This window comes from Pantherophis guttatus, chromosome 2, assembly GCF_059756535.1.
Source record: "Pantherophis guttatus breed Tessera chromosome 2, ASM5975653v1, whole genome shotgun sequence".
NCBI classification, from domain to species: Eukaryota; Metazoa; Chordata; class Lepidosauria; order Squamata; family Colubridae; genus Pantherophis; species Pantherophis guttatus.
Genome location: NC_142064.1, coordinates 111,241,564 through 111,255,793, shown reverse-complemented (window position 1 = coordinate 111,255,793; position 14,230 = coordinate 111,241,564). Strand labels below are relative to the sequence as shown.

The 14,230-nt window shown below is 43.6% G+C and overlaps 2 protein-coding genes across 5 annotated transcripts in view; one reads left to right on the top strand and one right to left on the bottom strand.

Annotated features, from left to right (window-relative positions):
* The window catches only part of HACL2 (2-hydroxyacyl-CoA lyase 2), a 52,326-nt gene extending 42,179 nt beyond the window's left edge, over positions 1 to 10,147 (bottom strand). For 2 of the 4 annotated variants that reach the window (XM_034437823.2, XM_034437826.2), the window contains exon 1: positions 9,413 to 10,147. The gene's annotated coding sequence lies outside the window, so the exon portion shown is untranslated. The remainder of the gene's footprint in view (positions 1 to 9,412) is intronic. The other 2 variants (XM_034437825.3, XM_060683438.2) reach the window with 2 other exon arrangements.
* On the top strand, positions 1,937 to 9,722 carry LOC148115258 (uncharacterized). Its single transcript, XM_087885139.1, has 2 exons — positions 1,937 to 3,099; positions 9,120 to 9,722. Exons 1-2 carry the CDS (start codon positions 1,993 to 1,995, stop codon positions 9,720 to 9,722), a joined length of 1,710 nt encoding a protein of 569 aa, XP_087741265.1. The 5' UTR covers positions 1,937 to 1,992.
* Positions 10,148 to 14,230: the final 4,083 nt, after the last annotated feature.

Genomic DNA, 14,230 nt, shown 5'->3' with positions numbered 1-14,230 from the left:
TATCCTCCATCATGTCAAAAAAGGATTTAGGCAATCTTGCTCGCATTTGAGTATTTTGCAAAAGTCTCTTCTTGTCCATTCTAGTATCCAATACTCCATTCCAGTCACCCAACATTATACAAGATTTATAGTCCCAGTTTATCAATTTTGTATGTAGCAACTTGTAAAATCTGTCTTGTTGTTGATCGGGTGCATATATTCCCACTAAAAGTACTTTCTTTCCTTCGATTAATAATTCAATTGCAATGTATCTACCTTGCAGGTCTGCTTCAATTAATTTAGCAATTAAGTCTTTCTTTAGATATATAACTATACCATTTTTCTTCTCTGGCGCAGATGCCACAAAATGTGTTCCCAGTCTCACATTTATCAAATATTTTTGATCATTTGCCTTAATATGTGTTTCTTGCAAACAAATTACATCATTTTTAAATTGTTTTAAATAATGAAATATTTTCTTCCTTTTTTGCGGTGAGTTTAAGCCATTAACATTCCAAGTTAAAAATCTAGTTGCCATCTTTGGCCCCCTGAAGCCTTTTGAGCACCAACTGGAAATCCTCCTGGAATTTCTTCTTCGGTCTTGGCCCCCCCCCCCCCCAGCTTCTGTATTTATGTTTGTACTTCCTTGGGTTGTTATCTGGGTTTGTTGCATCTTTAATTCTTGTTCCTTTTGTTTAGTTGCCGCTCATGTTTGTCTTTGTTCTTGGGCTTCTTCTGTTTTTTCAAATAACTCCAAGGCTTGCACAGCCCCCGAAAGTTGCACTAATTCTTCTTGGGTACTCCAAGCCTCTCCCTGGGCTTGTGCTTGCAAGACTTCCTTTCTAGCATCTCCTGCTTCTTTTCTTTTTCTGGCTCCTGGAGATGGTGGGTATCCAGCCTTTAGTACATTGACATAAAAATCTCTTGCCTTCCAAATTGTATTGAGACGATATCGTTCTCCTGAATAATTCACCACCAATCCAGCTGGAATCTTCCATCTATACTGTATCTGACGATTTCTCAATTCATCCACTAGAAATGCATAGTCTTTTTTAGCTCTCAACATTTTAGGGGGAATTTCCTTGAATACTGCAACCTCCTGTCCTGCCACTTGTAGTTTATTTTTGTAAGAAGCTTGTAGGATCCCATTTCTTATCTTCCTGGTAACAAAGTAGATCACAATATCTCTTGGTAGTTGTCTTTGCCTGGCAATCCATGAATTAACATGATAAATTTTATCAATTTGCCAGTTACACTCTACAGTTAACTGTGCAAGAGCTTCTGCAAAAATCTCTTTCAAATTTTCCTGATTATTTTCTTTTAAGCCTCTTACCCTCAAAGCAAATTCCATTGCCCTATATTCTGTCATTATAAGTTCTGCCTCTGTCTTGTCGATCTTGATTTGAGCTTCATCCACTTTAACCTCCAAATTCACATTAGATTGATTAATTTCTTCAACCTTTTCCTCCAACGATGTAACATGACCCACCAAACCCTGAAATGCTTCCACAATGTCTTCTCTTATTTCTTGATTACGGGTTTGGATTAGGTCCTTAATTGCTGCCATTTCCTCAGAGACATCTTTAAATGCAGATGTGATTTTTTCTTGCAATTCAGAGGCTTGTACCTTTAAGGCACCCTGAAGTGTTTCCAATGTCAATACTTGTGTTTGCATTTGTGCTTGTGCTTGTGTATCCACTGGGGCTAGCAGTGCCCCAGGAGTTTGGAGTTTGAGCAGGAAAACTTCCAGCACTTTTTGGAATGCCTGTTTTTGTCTGCTTTGAAGTCATTCCCAAATTGTAATTTTCAACAAGCAGCCCACTAAGTCAGTAAATGGGACAAGCTATACCTGTGATGGTGGGAAGGGGCAGAAGAAATCGAAGTGGGGTGGGGAGCATCACACCAGATGCATTCGGATGGTGACTTGCTCCCATATCTCCTGCTCACCCTGCTTTCCTGGGGATATGAGAGCGAAGGACCCTGGTTTCCGTCTATGTGAATGCCAGGTCCGTGATGAATAAGGCTCTCCTCATACGAGATCTTATTGATGAGGAGGGTGCGGACCTGGCCTGTATCACAGAGACCTGGTTGGGGCAAGAGGGGGGAATCCCTCTCTCTGATTTATGCCTCTCAGGCTTTCGTGTCCTGCACCAGCCGCGACACCAGGGAAGGGGTGGGGAGGTGGCAGTAGTTGTTAGAGAAAGTCTGAGTCCTAGGGAGGTCACTGTCCCTCAGATAGGCAGGTGTGAGTCTCTTCTATTGAAGTGGGACCCTGGAGTTCAGTCGGGCTTGTTGGTCACATACCTATCCCCCAGCTATGTTGCCACAGCCCTGCCCACATTGCTCGATGTCTTGTCTGAGGTGGCACTTGAACTCCCCAGCCTTTTAGTTGTGGGAGATTTTAATCTGCCTTCGATTGGTGAGTCATCTGAGACAATCCGGGAGTTCATGGCCTCCATGGCAGCCATGGACCTGACTCAGCTTATTCAGGGCCCAACTCATAGGGGAGGACACACACTCGACCTGGTTTTTCTCTCTGGGCAGTGGATAAATGGTCATGGTAAGGGGGAACTTTCCATCACTCCCCTGTCATGGACTGACCATTCCCTCCTTAGACTAGACTTTCAATCTGCCAACCCCTGCCGCTGGGAGACGGGACCCATAAAATGGTTCTGCCCTAGGCGCCTGATGGACCCAGAAAGGTTCTTGAAGGAGCTTGGGACATTCCCCCCCTCTCAATCCTGCGATTCAGCTGAGGCTCTGGTGGCATCCTGGGAACGGGTGGCTACTGACGCCTTGGACAGAATCGCACCTTTGCGGCCTGTAACCCGACGCAGATCCCGGATTGCTCCTTGGTTTTCCATGGAGCTCCAGGAAATGAAACTTCGGAAAAGACGCTTAGAGGAGAGTTGGAAGTCCTCCCGATCTGAATCTGACCGAACACAGTTAAGAACCCATATTAGGTTTTATCTAGTGGCGATGGAAGCGGTGAAATGTCACTACTTCGCCGCCCTCATTGCATCTGCAAAAAACCGCCCAGCGGCCCTGTTTCGTGTGACCCGCTCTCTCCTCAATCAGGGAGCGAGGGAAGACCCTTTGCAGGGCAGAGCTGAGGATTTTGTACAGTTTCTGCATGATAAAATCACTCAGATCCGGATCGGACTGGACTCTGACTGGGCAGAATCCAATCGGAAGACTAGGGTGGGTCTTGAGAATAATATCTGGATTGAGTTTGACCCTGTTTCTGTCAAGGAAGTGGACAGGATTGTGGGCAAACTTAGTTCCTCCACTTGCTTATTGGACCCTTGTCCCTCCTGGTTGGTTTCGGCTGCCAGAGAGGTGACTAGAGACTGGATCCAGGCAATTGTCAATGCTTCGTTGAGAGAGGGGAACTTCCCCACCTCTCTTAAGGAGGCGGTGGTTCGATCTCTCCTCAAGAAGCCTTCCCTGGATCCAGACTCACTTAATAACTATCATCCCGTCTCCAACCTTCACTTCATTGCGAAGTTTGTTGAGACTGTAGTGGCTCAACAGCTCCCACAATTCCTGGAGGAAACGGAATACCTTGACACGTACCAATCAGGCTTCCGACACGGTCACAGCACGGAAACGGCATTGGTCGCTCTGGTGAATGATCTCTGGCGGGCTCGGGATGGGGGTTGTTCCTCCATCCCGGTCCTCTCAGCGGCTTTTGATACCATCGACCATGGTATCCTACTGCAGCAACTTGTGGGGTTAGGGGTGGGAGGCACTGTCTTACAGTGGTTTTCCTCCTACCTCTCGGGTCGCTTTCAGTTTGTCTGGGTGGGAGGGCAGAGATCCACCCCGAGGCCCCTTAATTGTGGGGTGCCTCAGAGGTCGGTTCTCTCCCCCCTGCTCTTTAACATCTATATGAAGCCACTGGGTGAGATCATTCGTGGCTTTGGGGTGAGATATCATCAATATGCTGATGATACCCAATTATACATCTCCACCCCAGACCACCCCAGAGATGCCCTTTCCATGATGTCCCGTTGCCTGGAGGAGGTACGGGCCTGGATGGGCAGAAACAGACTCAAAATCAATCCCTCTAAGACTGAGTGGCTGTGGATGCCGGCATCTCGGGTTTCAGAGGCTCCATCACTTTTGATAGATGGGGAAAAACTTGCACCCGTTGATAGGACTCGCAACTTGGGTGTCCTCCTGGATGCTCGGCTATCCCTAGAAGACCATCTAACGACTGTGACCAGGGGGGCCTTCGCACAGGTTCGCCTGGTGCGCCAGTTGCGCCCTTTCCTGGACCGAGATGACCTTCGCACAGTCACTCATGCCCTGGTTACTTCCCGCTTGGATTACTGCAATTCCCTCTACATGGGCCTGCCCCTGAGATGCATCCGGAGACTCCAGCTGATCCAGAATGCAGCTGCACGGGTTGTTATGGGAGCCCCTCGTTACTCCCATATAACACCTCTCCTGCGTGAGCTGCACTGGTTACCAGTGGTTCTCCAGGTCCGCTTCAAGGTGCTAGTCCTCACCTATAAGGCCCTTCATGACTTAGGTCTGGGATATTTGCATGACCTTCTCCTGCCTACCTCTCACCATCCTGTTCGCTCACATAGGGCTGCTCTCCTCAGGGTTCCGACGGCGAGCCAATGTCACCTTGCTGTGCCCAGGGGTAGGGCGTTCTCTGTGGGTGCTCCCACCCTCTGGAATGAATTACCTACTGAGCTCCGGACGGCTCCTGATCTCCGCTCCTTCCGTCGGAACTTGAAGACTTGGCTTTTCAAACAAATAGGCTGAGACTGATTCCGGGCTTTATTATTTACTACTAATTAATTATTTGGATTAAATTATGATTTTATTGTACTTGTTTCTTAACTTGTGTTCACCGCCCTGAGTCCTTCGGGAGAATGGCGGCATATAAATACATGTAATAAATAAATAAATAAATAAATAAATATTTTACTCTTGATCTTTAAGCAATAATATGGCTTATTAGTAAGTCAAAACTTTATTCTTTTAGTCCCAGAGTCTTAATTCTTTAAAGCAACGTCCATTAGAGTTAAACGGGGCTGACAGCTTTAACAAGTTAACAAGCACTTTTTTCTTTAACTTTCACTTTCCATGCCCTTAACAAGCCAGCACCATTTTCTTTCAACTTGTTCCCGTTCTCATCAGACCCAGAAAGAAACAGTATTCAGCTGGAGTTAAAATTTGTTACTTGCAGTTATAATGTCTCCTGTCTTTGCTCTGCGTGCTTTAGTCCAAATGTTGTTACAAAGTTGCTTGCAGGGATGGTCGCAGCATCTTGTTCTGCATGAAGCAGACACGTCCCGGATTCGGAGCTCTACCAGGTTCCTGGGGAGCTCTTACCCTTCGAGCTCCAGGATTGTTCCTGGAGCTCTTGGGGAGCTCTACCCTCACCCAGGTGCTGTCTTTCCCCTCTTTTCCCGAGGGAAAAGTTTCCAAGCCGCTAGACAGCTAATTTCGCTGTTCTAGCGGCTTAACAAAGTCACGGGGCTAGCGCTCCCAAAGGAGCGACCACCGACGCCTGAGGAGCCACCGGAAGTTCCGTACCTTATGATTCTTGACGAATGTATCTTTTCTTTTATATACAGCGAGAGCGTATGCACCAAGACAAATTCCTTGTGTATCCAATCACACTTGGCCAATAAAGAATTCTATTCTATTCTATTCTATTCTATTCTATTCTATTCTATTCTATTCTATTCTATTCTATTCTATTCTATTCTATAATTTAATAAGACTTTGTCTAAGATAGCCTGCATTGTACTAAAATGGTTGGCAAGTGAACTTCTAGCATGACTTGCTGAATTGCTCTAAGTCACAATGGAATACTGTGGGGAGTAGAAATAATATAGACCTAAAAAAGGAAGGACCACCCATTTATGAAGGCAATAAAGCAAAGGTGGCATTTTTGATCAGAGAGCAGGAGAGAAGTGGAGAAAGGAATAACTGTTACCCGGATACATGAAGGTATCTGAAAATGAAACCTGGGAAGAACACTATATTGCCAGAAGCATTAGCTAACACTATACAGCAACAACATTTAATATATTCTATTTGAAATAATCTGTTCAATCTTTTGACAGTTGACCTTCCATTCTAGTTTATTTTCTCTAATTGCTAGGAAATCATTATGAATTGCAATGTAGTATATGTCTTGACATAAAGAGGAAAGACTAATGGTTTACTTGATCCCAGAGGCTGAAAGGCAGGGTGAGAGAAATATATGGTATATATTGCTTAACTAGGGCAATCAAGATTTTCTAAAGTGGGATAACAATAATGAGAGAGTGGTCAACTCCCAAGCCTCGCAGAGATCTAAGTTCACAATTTGCAAAATGGAAGTTGTGCAATTTGAGTTGCATCAAAGAACCAAAAGAAAATTGACTTGGTAATCCAAGAAGTTAATATTGTAAGTAGATGGGGCAGCGTGTCAGTGCAAAATTGGTACAAATGCTGCATGTGGAGGGGTGCAATTTCCTAGGTGCAAAGGAACTAGATCATTATTTTGTTTCTAGAATGGCTTGGGGTATGAACAATGCCTAAATGAAGAGGAAATAGCCACACTGCTGAAAGTAGGCCATTGCTGCCATTGGCTGGTAGCTGAAATTTTGGCTTCAGTGGTTGGGCAACTATCTCCTGTATAAACAAATATTACAGGGTAGCTGAACATTGGCTGCCTAAATAAGATTTTAAGTTACCTTCCTAGGTCATACCAAAGCTATCAGGGTTCCAAGTAACACCCCTAACCAAGTAAGACTCCAAGGCAGGCAGTTCCTCTAAGATCCATTTTATTAGAGATGACATATTGGCACATCTGGGAAAACCTGAATATGAAAGCTCCCGGGTTTTACCCACCCAAAAGAAAGTCAAAGTCCCTTCCCCTGCACCCACATGTTCATCACATGGTCCAATAAATCCATTGTCCCAACTGGAGATGCCTCCCAGTCACGCCACTACAGGTGCAGGCTGAAAGTCCTTGACTCTCAGAGAAAAGAATGTTATTACAGCTAAATAACTCTACCAACTCCATGCAACCCCTCTCCCACTTTCCCACAGCACTAAGTGTGGCAGCCCTGAAGATCCAAAGAAAAGATGGCCTCCAGGGCTGACAAAAGCTTTATTTACCACTAAATCGTTGACTATTTTCCATTACAATAATCAGTTAGCATATACATGTATTTGATTAATTAACAATCAGAAAATTTGATTTAAATATTTTTTTGTCAAATATTTTAATTCAACCCTTACAGAACTCAAGTAAAATATGCTCTAGATTCACCTTTCTGCTGCTGCTGAACAAATTAAAAATGACAACTTTAACCTTTTCTGCTCTTGAGCAATAAAAGAAATATCTGAGCCTACATTTGCCTAACCATACTTATTTTCAGGGTGGATAAAAATCAATGATTTTTAAAAAAAAAAATCAAAAAAATCAGATTTTTTAAATTTAAATCAGATATTTTTGATTTAAATCGGATTTTTTTGATTTTTATCGAATTTATTTTAATAAAAAACTTTTGGGGTAAAAATCTATCGTAAGATAGTTTTCTATTTAAGATACATAAATAATTTAGTTTATTCAGCATGAAATGGAGCTTAGTTATGTAGCATGGGGCTGTATATTCTGCAACACTGGGACTATATATTCTGCAACACTGGGACTATCGGTGAGTCAACAGTGGGTCAAAGGAGTAGCAGAGATGACAGTTGCTCTCTAAAAATTATGATTTAAATCGAGTTGATTTAAATCAAGCCTTTTTACTAGTGATTTAAATCATGATTTAAATTGTGATTTAAATCAAATCCACCCTGCTTATTTTACAATATTTATAAAACATAAATCATCCCAATCCTGATGGGACTCAAGATGACTACATACAAATCAAAATGTTAAAATGTTTTATATTCTCTTTTTATGATATTGTAAGATGCACAGAATTAATACAAGTTATTGTATAGTGGGCTTCAGTAGGCAAGAACCAGACCAGCATAGCTACAACAGGATTTATTGACTCAAAACTAAACATAATGCTTGAAAAACCCGCCCATGAATGGAAGGTTTATGCCTGTTATTGAAAAGAAGAGGGGTTATATCGGTCACCGATATTTTTTTTGAAATGTCAGAAATGTTGATTTGTAAATTTTAAGTTGTTTTTTTATTTTCACCTTAACAGATGAAAATAAATGAGTGATACAGGGGAAATTTTTTTTTTATTTAGTTGCATAATTTTGCACACCAATAGTTGCCCAATAATTGTGTACACATATTCCTGTAAGAAAGCCAAAAGCTCACTTTTACTTCCTTAAATATTTGAGGTTTATTAACATTTTGGATTGACTGAGCACTGTAGTTATTCAATAATAAAATTAATCCTCAAAAATACAACTTGCCTACTAATTGTGCACACAGTGTAGAGAAGCTTCATAAGCAGTTTTAAAGCTAACAATCAGCTCTCTGAATGGGCATGTAAGCCTTTTGTCAATCATTAGCTTCAACACCTGGCTTACTAGTTAACCCACTAGGAGTCAAGCCATTGCATTTTGTACCACCTGTTGCCTGCAGGTCATCTCCAAAGACAGTGTGTTGCAGCAGACCAGATCAGTGGTGATCAGAGCTAGATAAATTTTGATATATGCCATAACAAACTTCTTATAGAAGAGGAATCAGTCTGGAATCCTTACTGTAGTTCCCACATGCATCCAAGTAAATTCCTACCCAACCGAAATTCCATTAATTCTTATGTAGTGCCAATTTAGTGCTGACCTCGGGCAGTAGAGCAACAGCAATAGGCTTGAGCAATAAACCTTAACTAGAACCAGTGATTCTGATTCTTCGCACCTGACACTTTAGTATGAATTACTATACTGTATCCTTAAACTACACTTCATCAGTCGTAAAACACTAATAAATTCATCTAAGAAAGAACTCAATTTGTCAATGGACGGTGACCACAGCCACTGAGCATCTGAATCCTCTATGATGATAGTTTTTTAAAGTGGGAGATGTCAACTTGCCCAAAATAAAGTTCATCCTACATTTTCTCACTTCCACCTCTCTTTCTCCGAGGAATTGGCTGGCTGCCTAGAATCTCAACTTATAAAATCAATCGACTCCGCATTTCTCCGACCAGTCTTGCTGGGAACATCGTGTCTGGTGGAAAAGCTGCGGGATTGTGAAAGGCAGGGAAAGAGTTGGCATTATCCGTCTCTGCGAAGAGTGGCAACTCCACCGCCGGAGGAATGGAAAAACGCCCATGTGGCAGAGGAGGTCATTCGCGGGGTACAAATTCCACTGCGGTATTGACTATGGAATTCAGACTCTTACAAATCTGCCACGCCAACCACGAAAGTCTAAGGGTGGCTTTCCCTCCACTCCGGCACCCGATTCTGGAAAAGTGAGTGACATTCGAAGCCTTCAACTTACCAAGCCAGGAACGCCGGAAGCTGGAGAAAGCAGGCACCGGACCAATGGCGGAGGAATTGACGGTGGCGGGCGAATTCGCTGTGTGGGTAAAGGCTTGAGGCCAGCCCCGCCTCCTCCGGCGCACGCCCCTTTCGCCCCGCCGGCAACAAGACCTGGGGAAAGAACTGGCAACTTGATTGGCAGCTGTTGCTGCCACTCATCAACTCGGCTGCATTGCCGCGGCGGCCGGGCGATTTTGCACGCCTTTTCTCCGCCTATGAAGGCCGGCTGCAGTCTGTTCCCAGACCGGGATCTCTCGTCTATAAAATAGACTGGCTAAGGGCTGCTGAAAATCCAGATGTTTCCGGCCTCGAAAAATAAAAATCACACGACCCTCGTCCCCCTGCGACAGGAAGCGCAAGGTGTCAAATAAGGCTCGAACGTCACCGCTTTAAACGGCTGCGACAGATGGCTTTCAGTTTGCGGCATAAGCAAAGCCTAGCTCACCATGGCTTTAGGACACAGTTCCCAACCTTTCTGGGTTGGCGGCCGGGAGGGGGGAAAGGGGATGATTTTGTGGGCGGGGCAAGCGCGTGCTCTGCCCGTGACAACGCGATCCGAGTGGGGCCGCGCGCAGCAGCCGGACTCTTACGCGGCCCAATGTTGATTAGGGACCCCTACTTTAGGGTATGCTTGGCCCACAACGCGACCATATTGTTTTAGCCCCCTGTTCTGAGGGTCGTTGAGGTGTTTGGCACGCAGTCCACGGCAAGATTTTCGGGGGTCACGTGTGGGAAGCGCCCCCCTCCCACCTGCGCAAGAATGAAATATTTTGGAGGATATCCAGGCAAAAAGCAGCCCCAACACCCGCCAGCAGATGCCTGAAGTCTTTATTTTTTTTTAAAAAAAATTAAATTTTCTTTTAATACAAACATTTCATCTTTCATTAAATAGTGTGTCGTCTGAGTACATATTTTTGTGTCATAGCAATTAAAATTTACCACCACATTCATTATTTGTATCCTTGTATTAGTACTGAAAGGCCATATTGATACAAATCAATCTAGAACTAAACATCTGATAGACATTTAGTTCTAGTAATTAAAGTTTTTGCACTGAATTTATTTGCGAAGGATGATGGTGTGAGTGTGCGTTTATTGATTTGTGCGTGTCTTTGGTAGACGCTATGTCCTAGGGTGCCATCAGTTTTCTTGTATTGGAAGAAACATCCTTCTAGGTTCTGCTCCAAGTGGGGAAAACAGACACTGGAAACATGGAGACTGCTTGGAAAGATGGTTTAATGGTGGACAGGATCACATGGCTTGAGTTCCTGAACAGAAAAGGGGCAGATACAGTAAATCCTTGGGTTTTTATGCTCTCTCTGGCTCTGCATTTCTTGGGGCCCCAAAAGAGTATCCTGATTGGTTGTCAGACTCCCAGGGGGTGGGGGCCTTGCTGGCTGATGGTCACATGTGCTTCCCAGGTCACATGTGGTGAGTTTCTGCTGCTATTGTGTAGAGGGCTAATCCTATCTTTGGCAATTCCTAGTATGGCTCTGCCTGAAGGAGGCAGATCTTTGTTATGTAGAATAGACTGGCCCAGGCCTTAATGGCCCATTGACAAAGGGTGGGGGGCAGGAAGGTGGGAGCTGCTTTGTCTGTAAAATATGCTTTTCATATTTCTCATCCAGGGAAATATAATATTCTGGCTTTTTCATATTTCCTAAAATATTTCACTCTTCCAGGAAAGGGGTGAGTGCTAACTTCCTACACTTGTATATTAATACATCTAAGAATGGGAGTTGATTTTCAATCTCCATTTCCATAGTGAATTGTATCTTCGGATGCATTTTATTCAAATGTGCTAGAAAATTGTTTAGCTTGTCTTTTCCATGGGGCCAGATCACAAACGTATCATCTACATATCTGAGCCATAATTTTGGTTTATAAGTAGTTTGTTCCAACGCCTTAATTTCTAATCCCTCCATGAACAGATTGGCAATAACTGGAGAGAGCGGTGATCCCATTGGTGCCCCTTGCATTTGTTTATATCTTTGCCCTTTGTACATGAAATAGGTGTTAGAAAGGCAATGCTCTTGCCAATTTTATGATGTGGTTTGGTGGTTGGTATTTATTTTTGATCGTTGCTAGAGCTTCTATAACGGGTACTTGGGTGAATAATGAGACCACATTAAAGCTTACAAGTAGGTCACCCTGCTCTATGCATTGGTTTCTCAGAATTTCTATGAGATGATATGAGTTCTGCACATAAGAAGCAATCGATTCCGCAAATGGTTGTAGTCGTTTGGCTAAATATCTAGCCAAGTTTTGTAGCAGAGAGTCTATGGAGCTAACTATGGGTCTGAGAGATATGCCCTTTTTATGTATTTTTGGGAGGCTATATAGTTTTGGAAATTTCGATGACCTCTCTAGGGATGATTGTTTGTTGAACTTCTTTATCTATGGGACTGGCCTTTATCTTGGTTTTGGTAGTTTTTTCTAAATATGTGGTTGGGTCAGTACTTAAGGGTTTATACGTAACGTCTTGGAGGAGCTCAAGCAACTTTTTGTCGTAATCTACCGTATTCATTATCACTGTAGCATTGCCTTTGTCTGCGGGCAGTATGATTATGCTGTCATCCTTTCTTAGTTCCTACAGATTACTTTTAGGGGGTTTACTAGTGCAGATAATATTAGGCATGAGGTTACTAATACACAATAAAGCAAAAGAATTGGAGTATGAAAACATACGCCTAATTGGAGAGTTTTAACATGATTATGGATGTGAAAAAAGACTATTGAAGCAATAAGAAAAATAAAACAAAGAAAAAGACACTACCAGACACATTTCACAAGATGACACAAGAATTATGCGTACAAGATACATGGAGGGAAATAAACAAAGAAAAAAAAACAATACACATTCTATTCTAGTCCACATCAATCGTCTAAGATAGATATGGTATGGATGACCACAGAACTTAGAAAGGAAATCGAAGAAGTGGAAATAATGACTAATACATGGGCGGATCATAATCCATTAAGAGTAACACGGAAAGGCCAGAAGAAGAAAAAAAGTTGGATGTTGAACAAAGAAATATTAAAAGATAAAGAATATATCCAAAGAAAGAAAGGGAAGGAGGGAGGGAGGGAGGGAAGGAAGGAAGGAAAGAAAAAAGAGAGGAAGGAAGGACTACAAACCTGGCACTAGACGCAGCTTCAGAGTATAATCCAGGGCTGGAAGGGACCTGGGTGCGATTCAAGGTGCTGGTCACCACCTTTAAAGCGCTCCATGGCATAGGACCTGGGTACCTTCGAAATCGACTTCTGCCACCAATAGCTTCCCACTGGCCAGTCTGCTCCCACAGAGAGGATCTCCTCAGGATGCCATCAGCCAAATTATGTCGGCTGGCGACACCCAGGGGGAGGGCCTTCTCTGTGGGAGCCCCTGCCCTGTGGAATGAACTGCCCCCAGAAATGCGTAAGATCTCCGACCTCCGTGTATTTCGCTGTGCCCTCAAGACCCTGCTGTTCCGCCAGGCCGGGCTATCGATGTAATGATTTTAAATTGGGTGTTTTAAATTTTTGGGGTTTTAAATCTGAGCTGAAATTATTTAATAATTTTAAATATTTTTAATTGATGTTTGTCTTTGTGCTTTTAATAGGCTGTACACCGCCTTGAGTCCTTCAGGAGAAGGGCAGTATAGAAATAAAATTATTTATTTGTTTTTATTTATTTATCTAGTCCAACTCTGCTCCAGCAGGACATTCTTAGTGAGTTTCTGTCTTTTGATCCCCCAGTCACATGGTTACATGGCCACATCCACCAGTCACATGACCCCCACCAAGCTGCGCCCACAGAACCGGTAGGAAAGAAATTTAGATTTCACCACTGCAAAAAGGCAAATAAAAAACAATATGACAATCATAATAGACGTATTAGAATATTATGAAGTAAATCCAGACAAACAAATGGCATTAATATTTTTGGATGCACAAAAAACCTTCAATAATTTAAACTGGAGATTCCTTATTTTACAATTAGAAAATATGAAATTTGGAGACAAATTTGTAAAATATACAAAAAATATACTCAACCCAAACAGACCCATACCAATCGGGTTTCAGGCCCGGACACAGCACGGAAACGGCATTGGTCACCCTGGTGAATGATCTCTGGGGGGCCCGGGATGGGGGTTACTCCTCCATTCTGGTGCTACTTGACCTCTCAGCGGATTTGATACCATCGACCATGGTATCCTACTACGACAGCTCCAGGGGTTGGGGGTGGGGGGCACTATTTTACAGTGGTTCTCCTCCTACCTCTCAGGCCATATGCAGTTTGTTTGGGTGGGGGGTCAGAGATCCTCTCTAAGGCCCCTCACTTGTAGGGTGCCACAGGGGTTGGTTCTCTCCCCCCCTGCTCTTTAACATCTACATGAAGCCACTGGGTGAGATTATTCGCAGTTTCGGGGTGAGGTATCATCAGTATGCTGATGATACCCAACTGTACATCTCCACCCCGGATCAACCCAGGGATGCCCTTTCCGTGATGTCTAAGTGCCTGGAGGTGGTACGGGTCTGGATAGGTAGGAACAGGCTCAGACTCGACCCCTCCAAGACTGAGTGGCTGTGGATACTGGCATCTCATGATCTAGTATCCCCATCACTTCGGATGGGGGGGGGAGTTGCTTACTCCCTCTGAAAGGGTTCGTAATCTTGGCGTCCTCCTTGATTCATGGCTGTCCTTGGTGGATCATCTGACGGCCGTGACAAAGGGGGCTTTTGCACAGGTTCGCCTGGTGCGCCGGTTGCGCCCTTTCCTAGACAGGGATGCCCT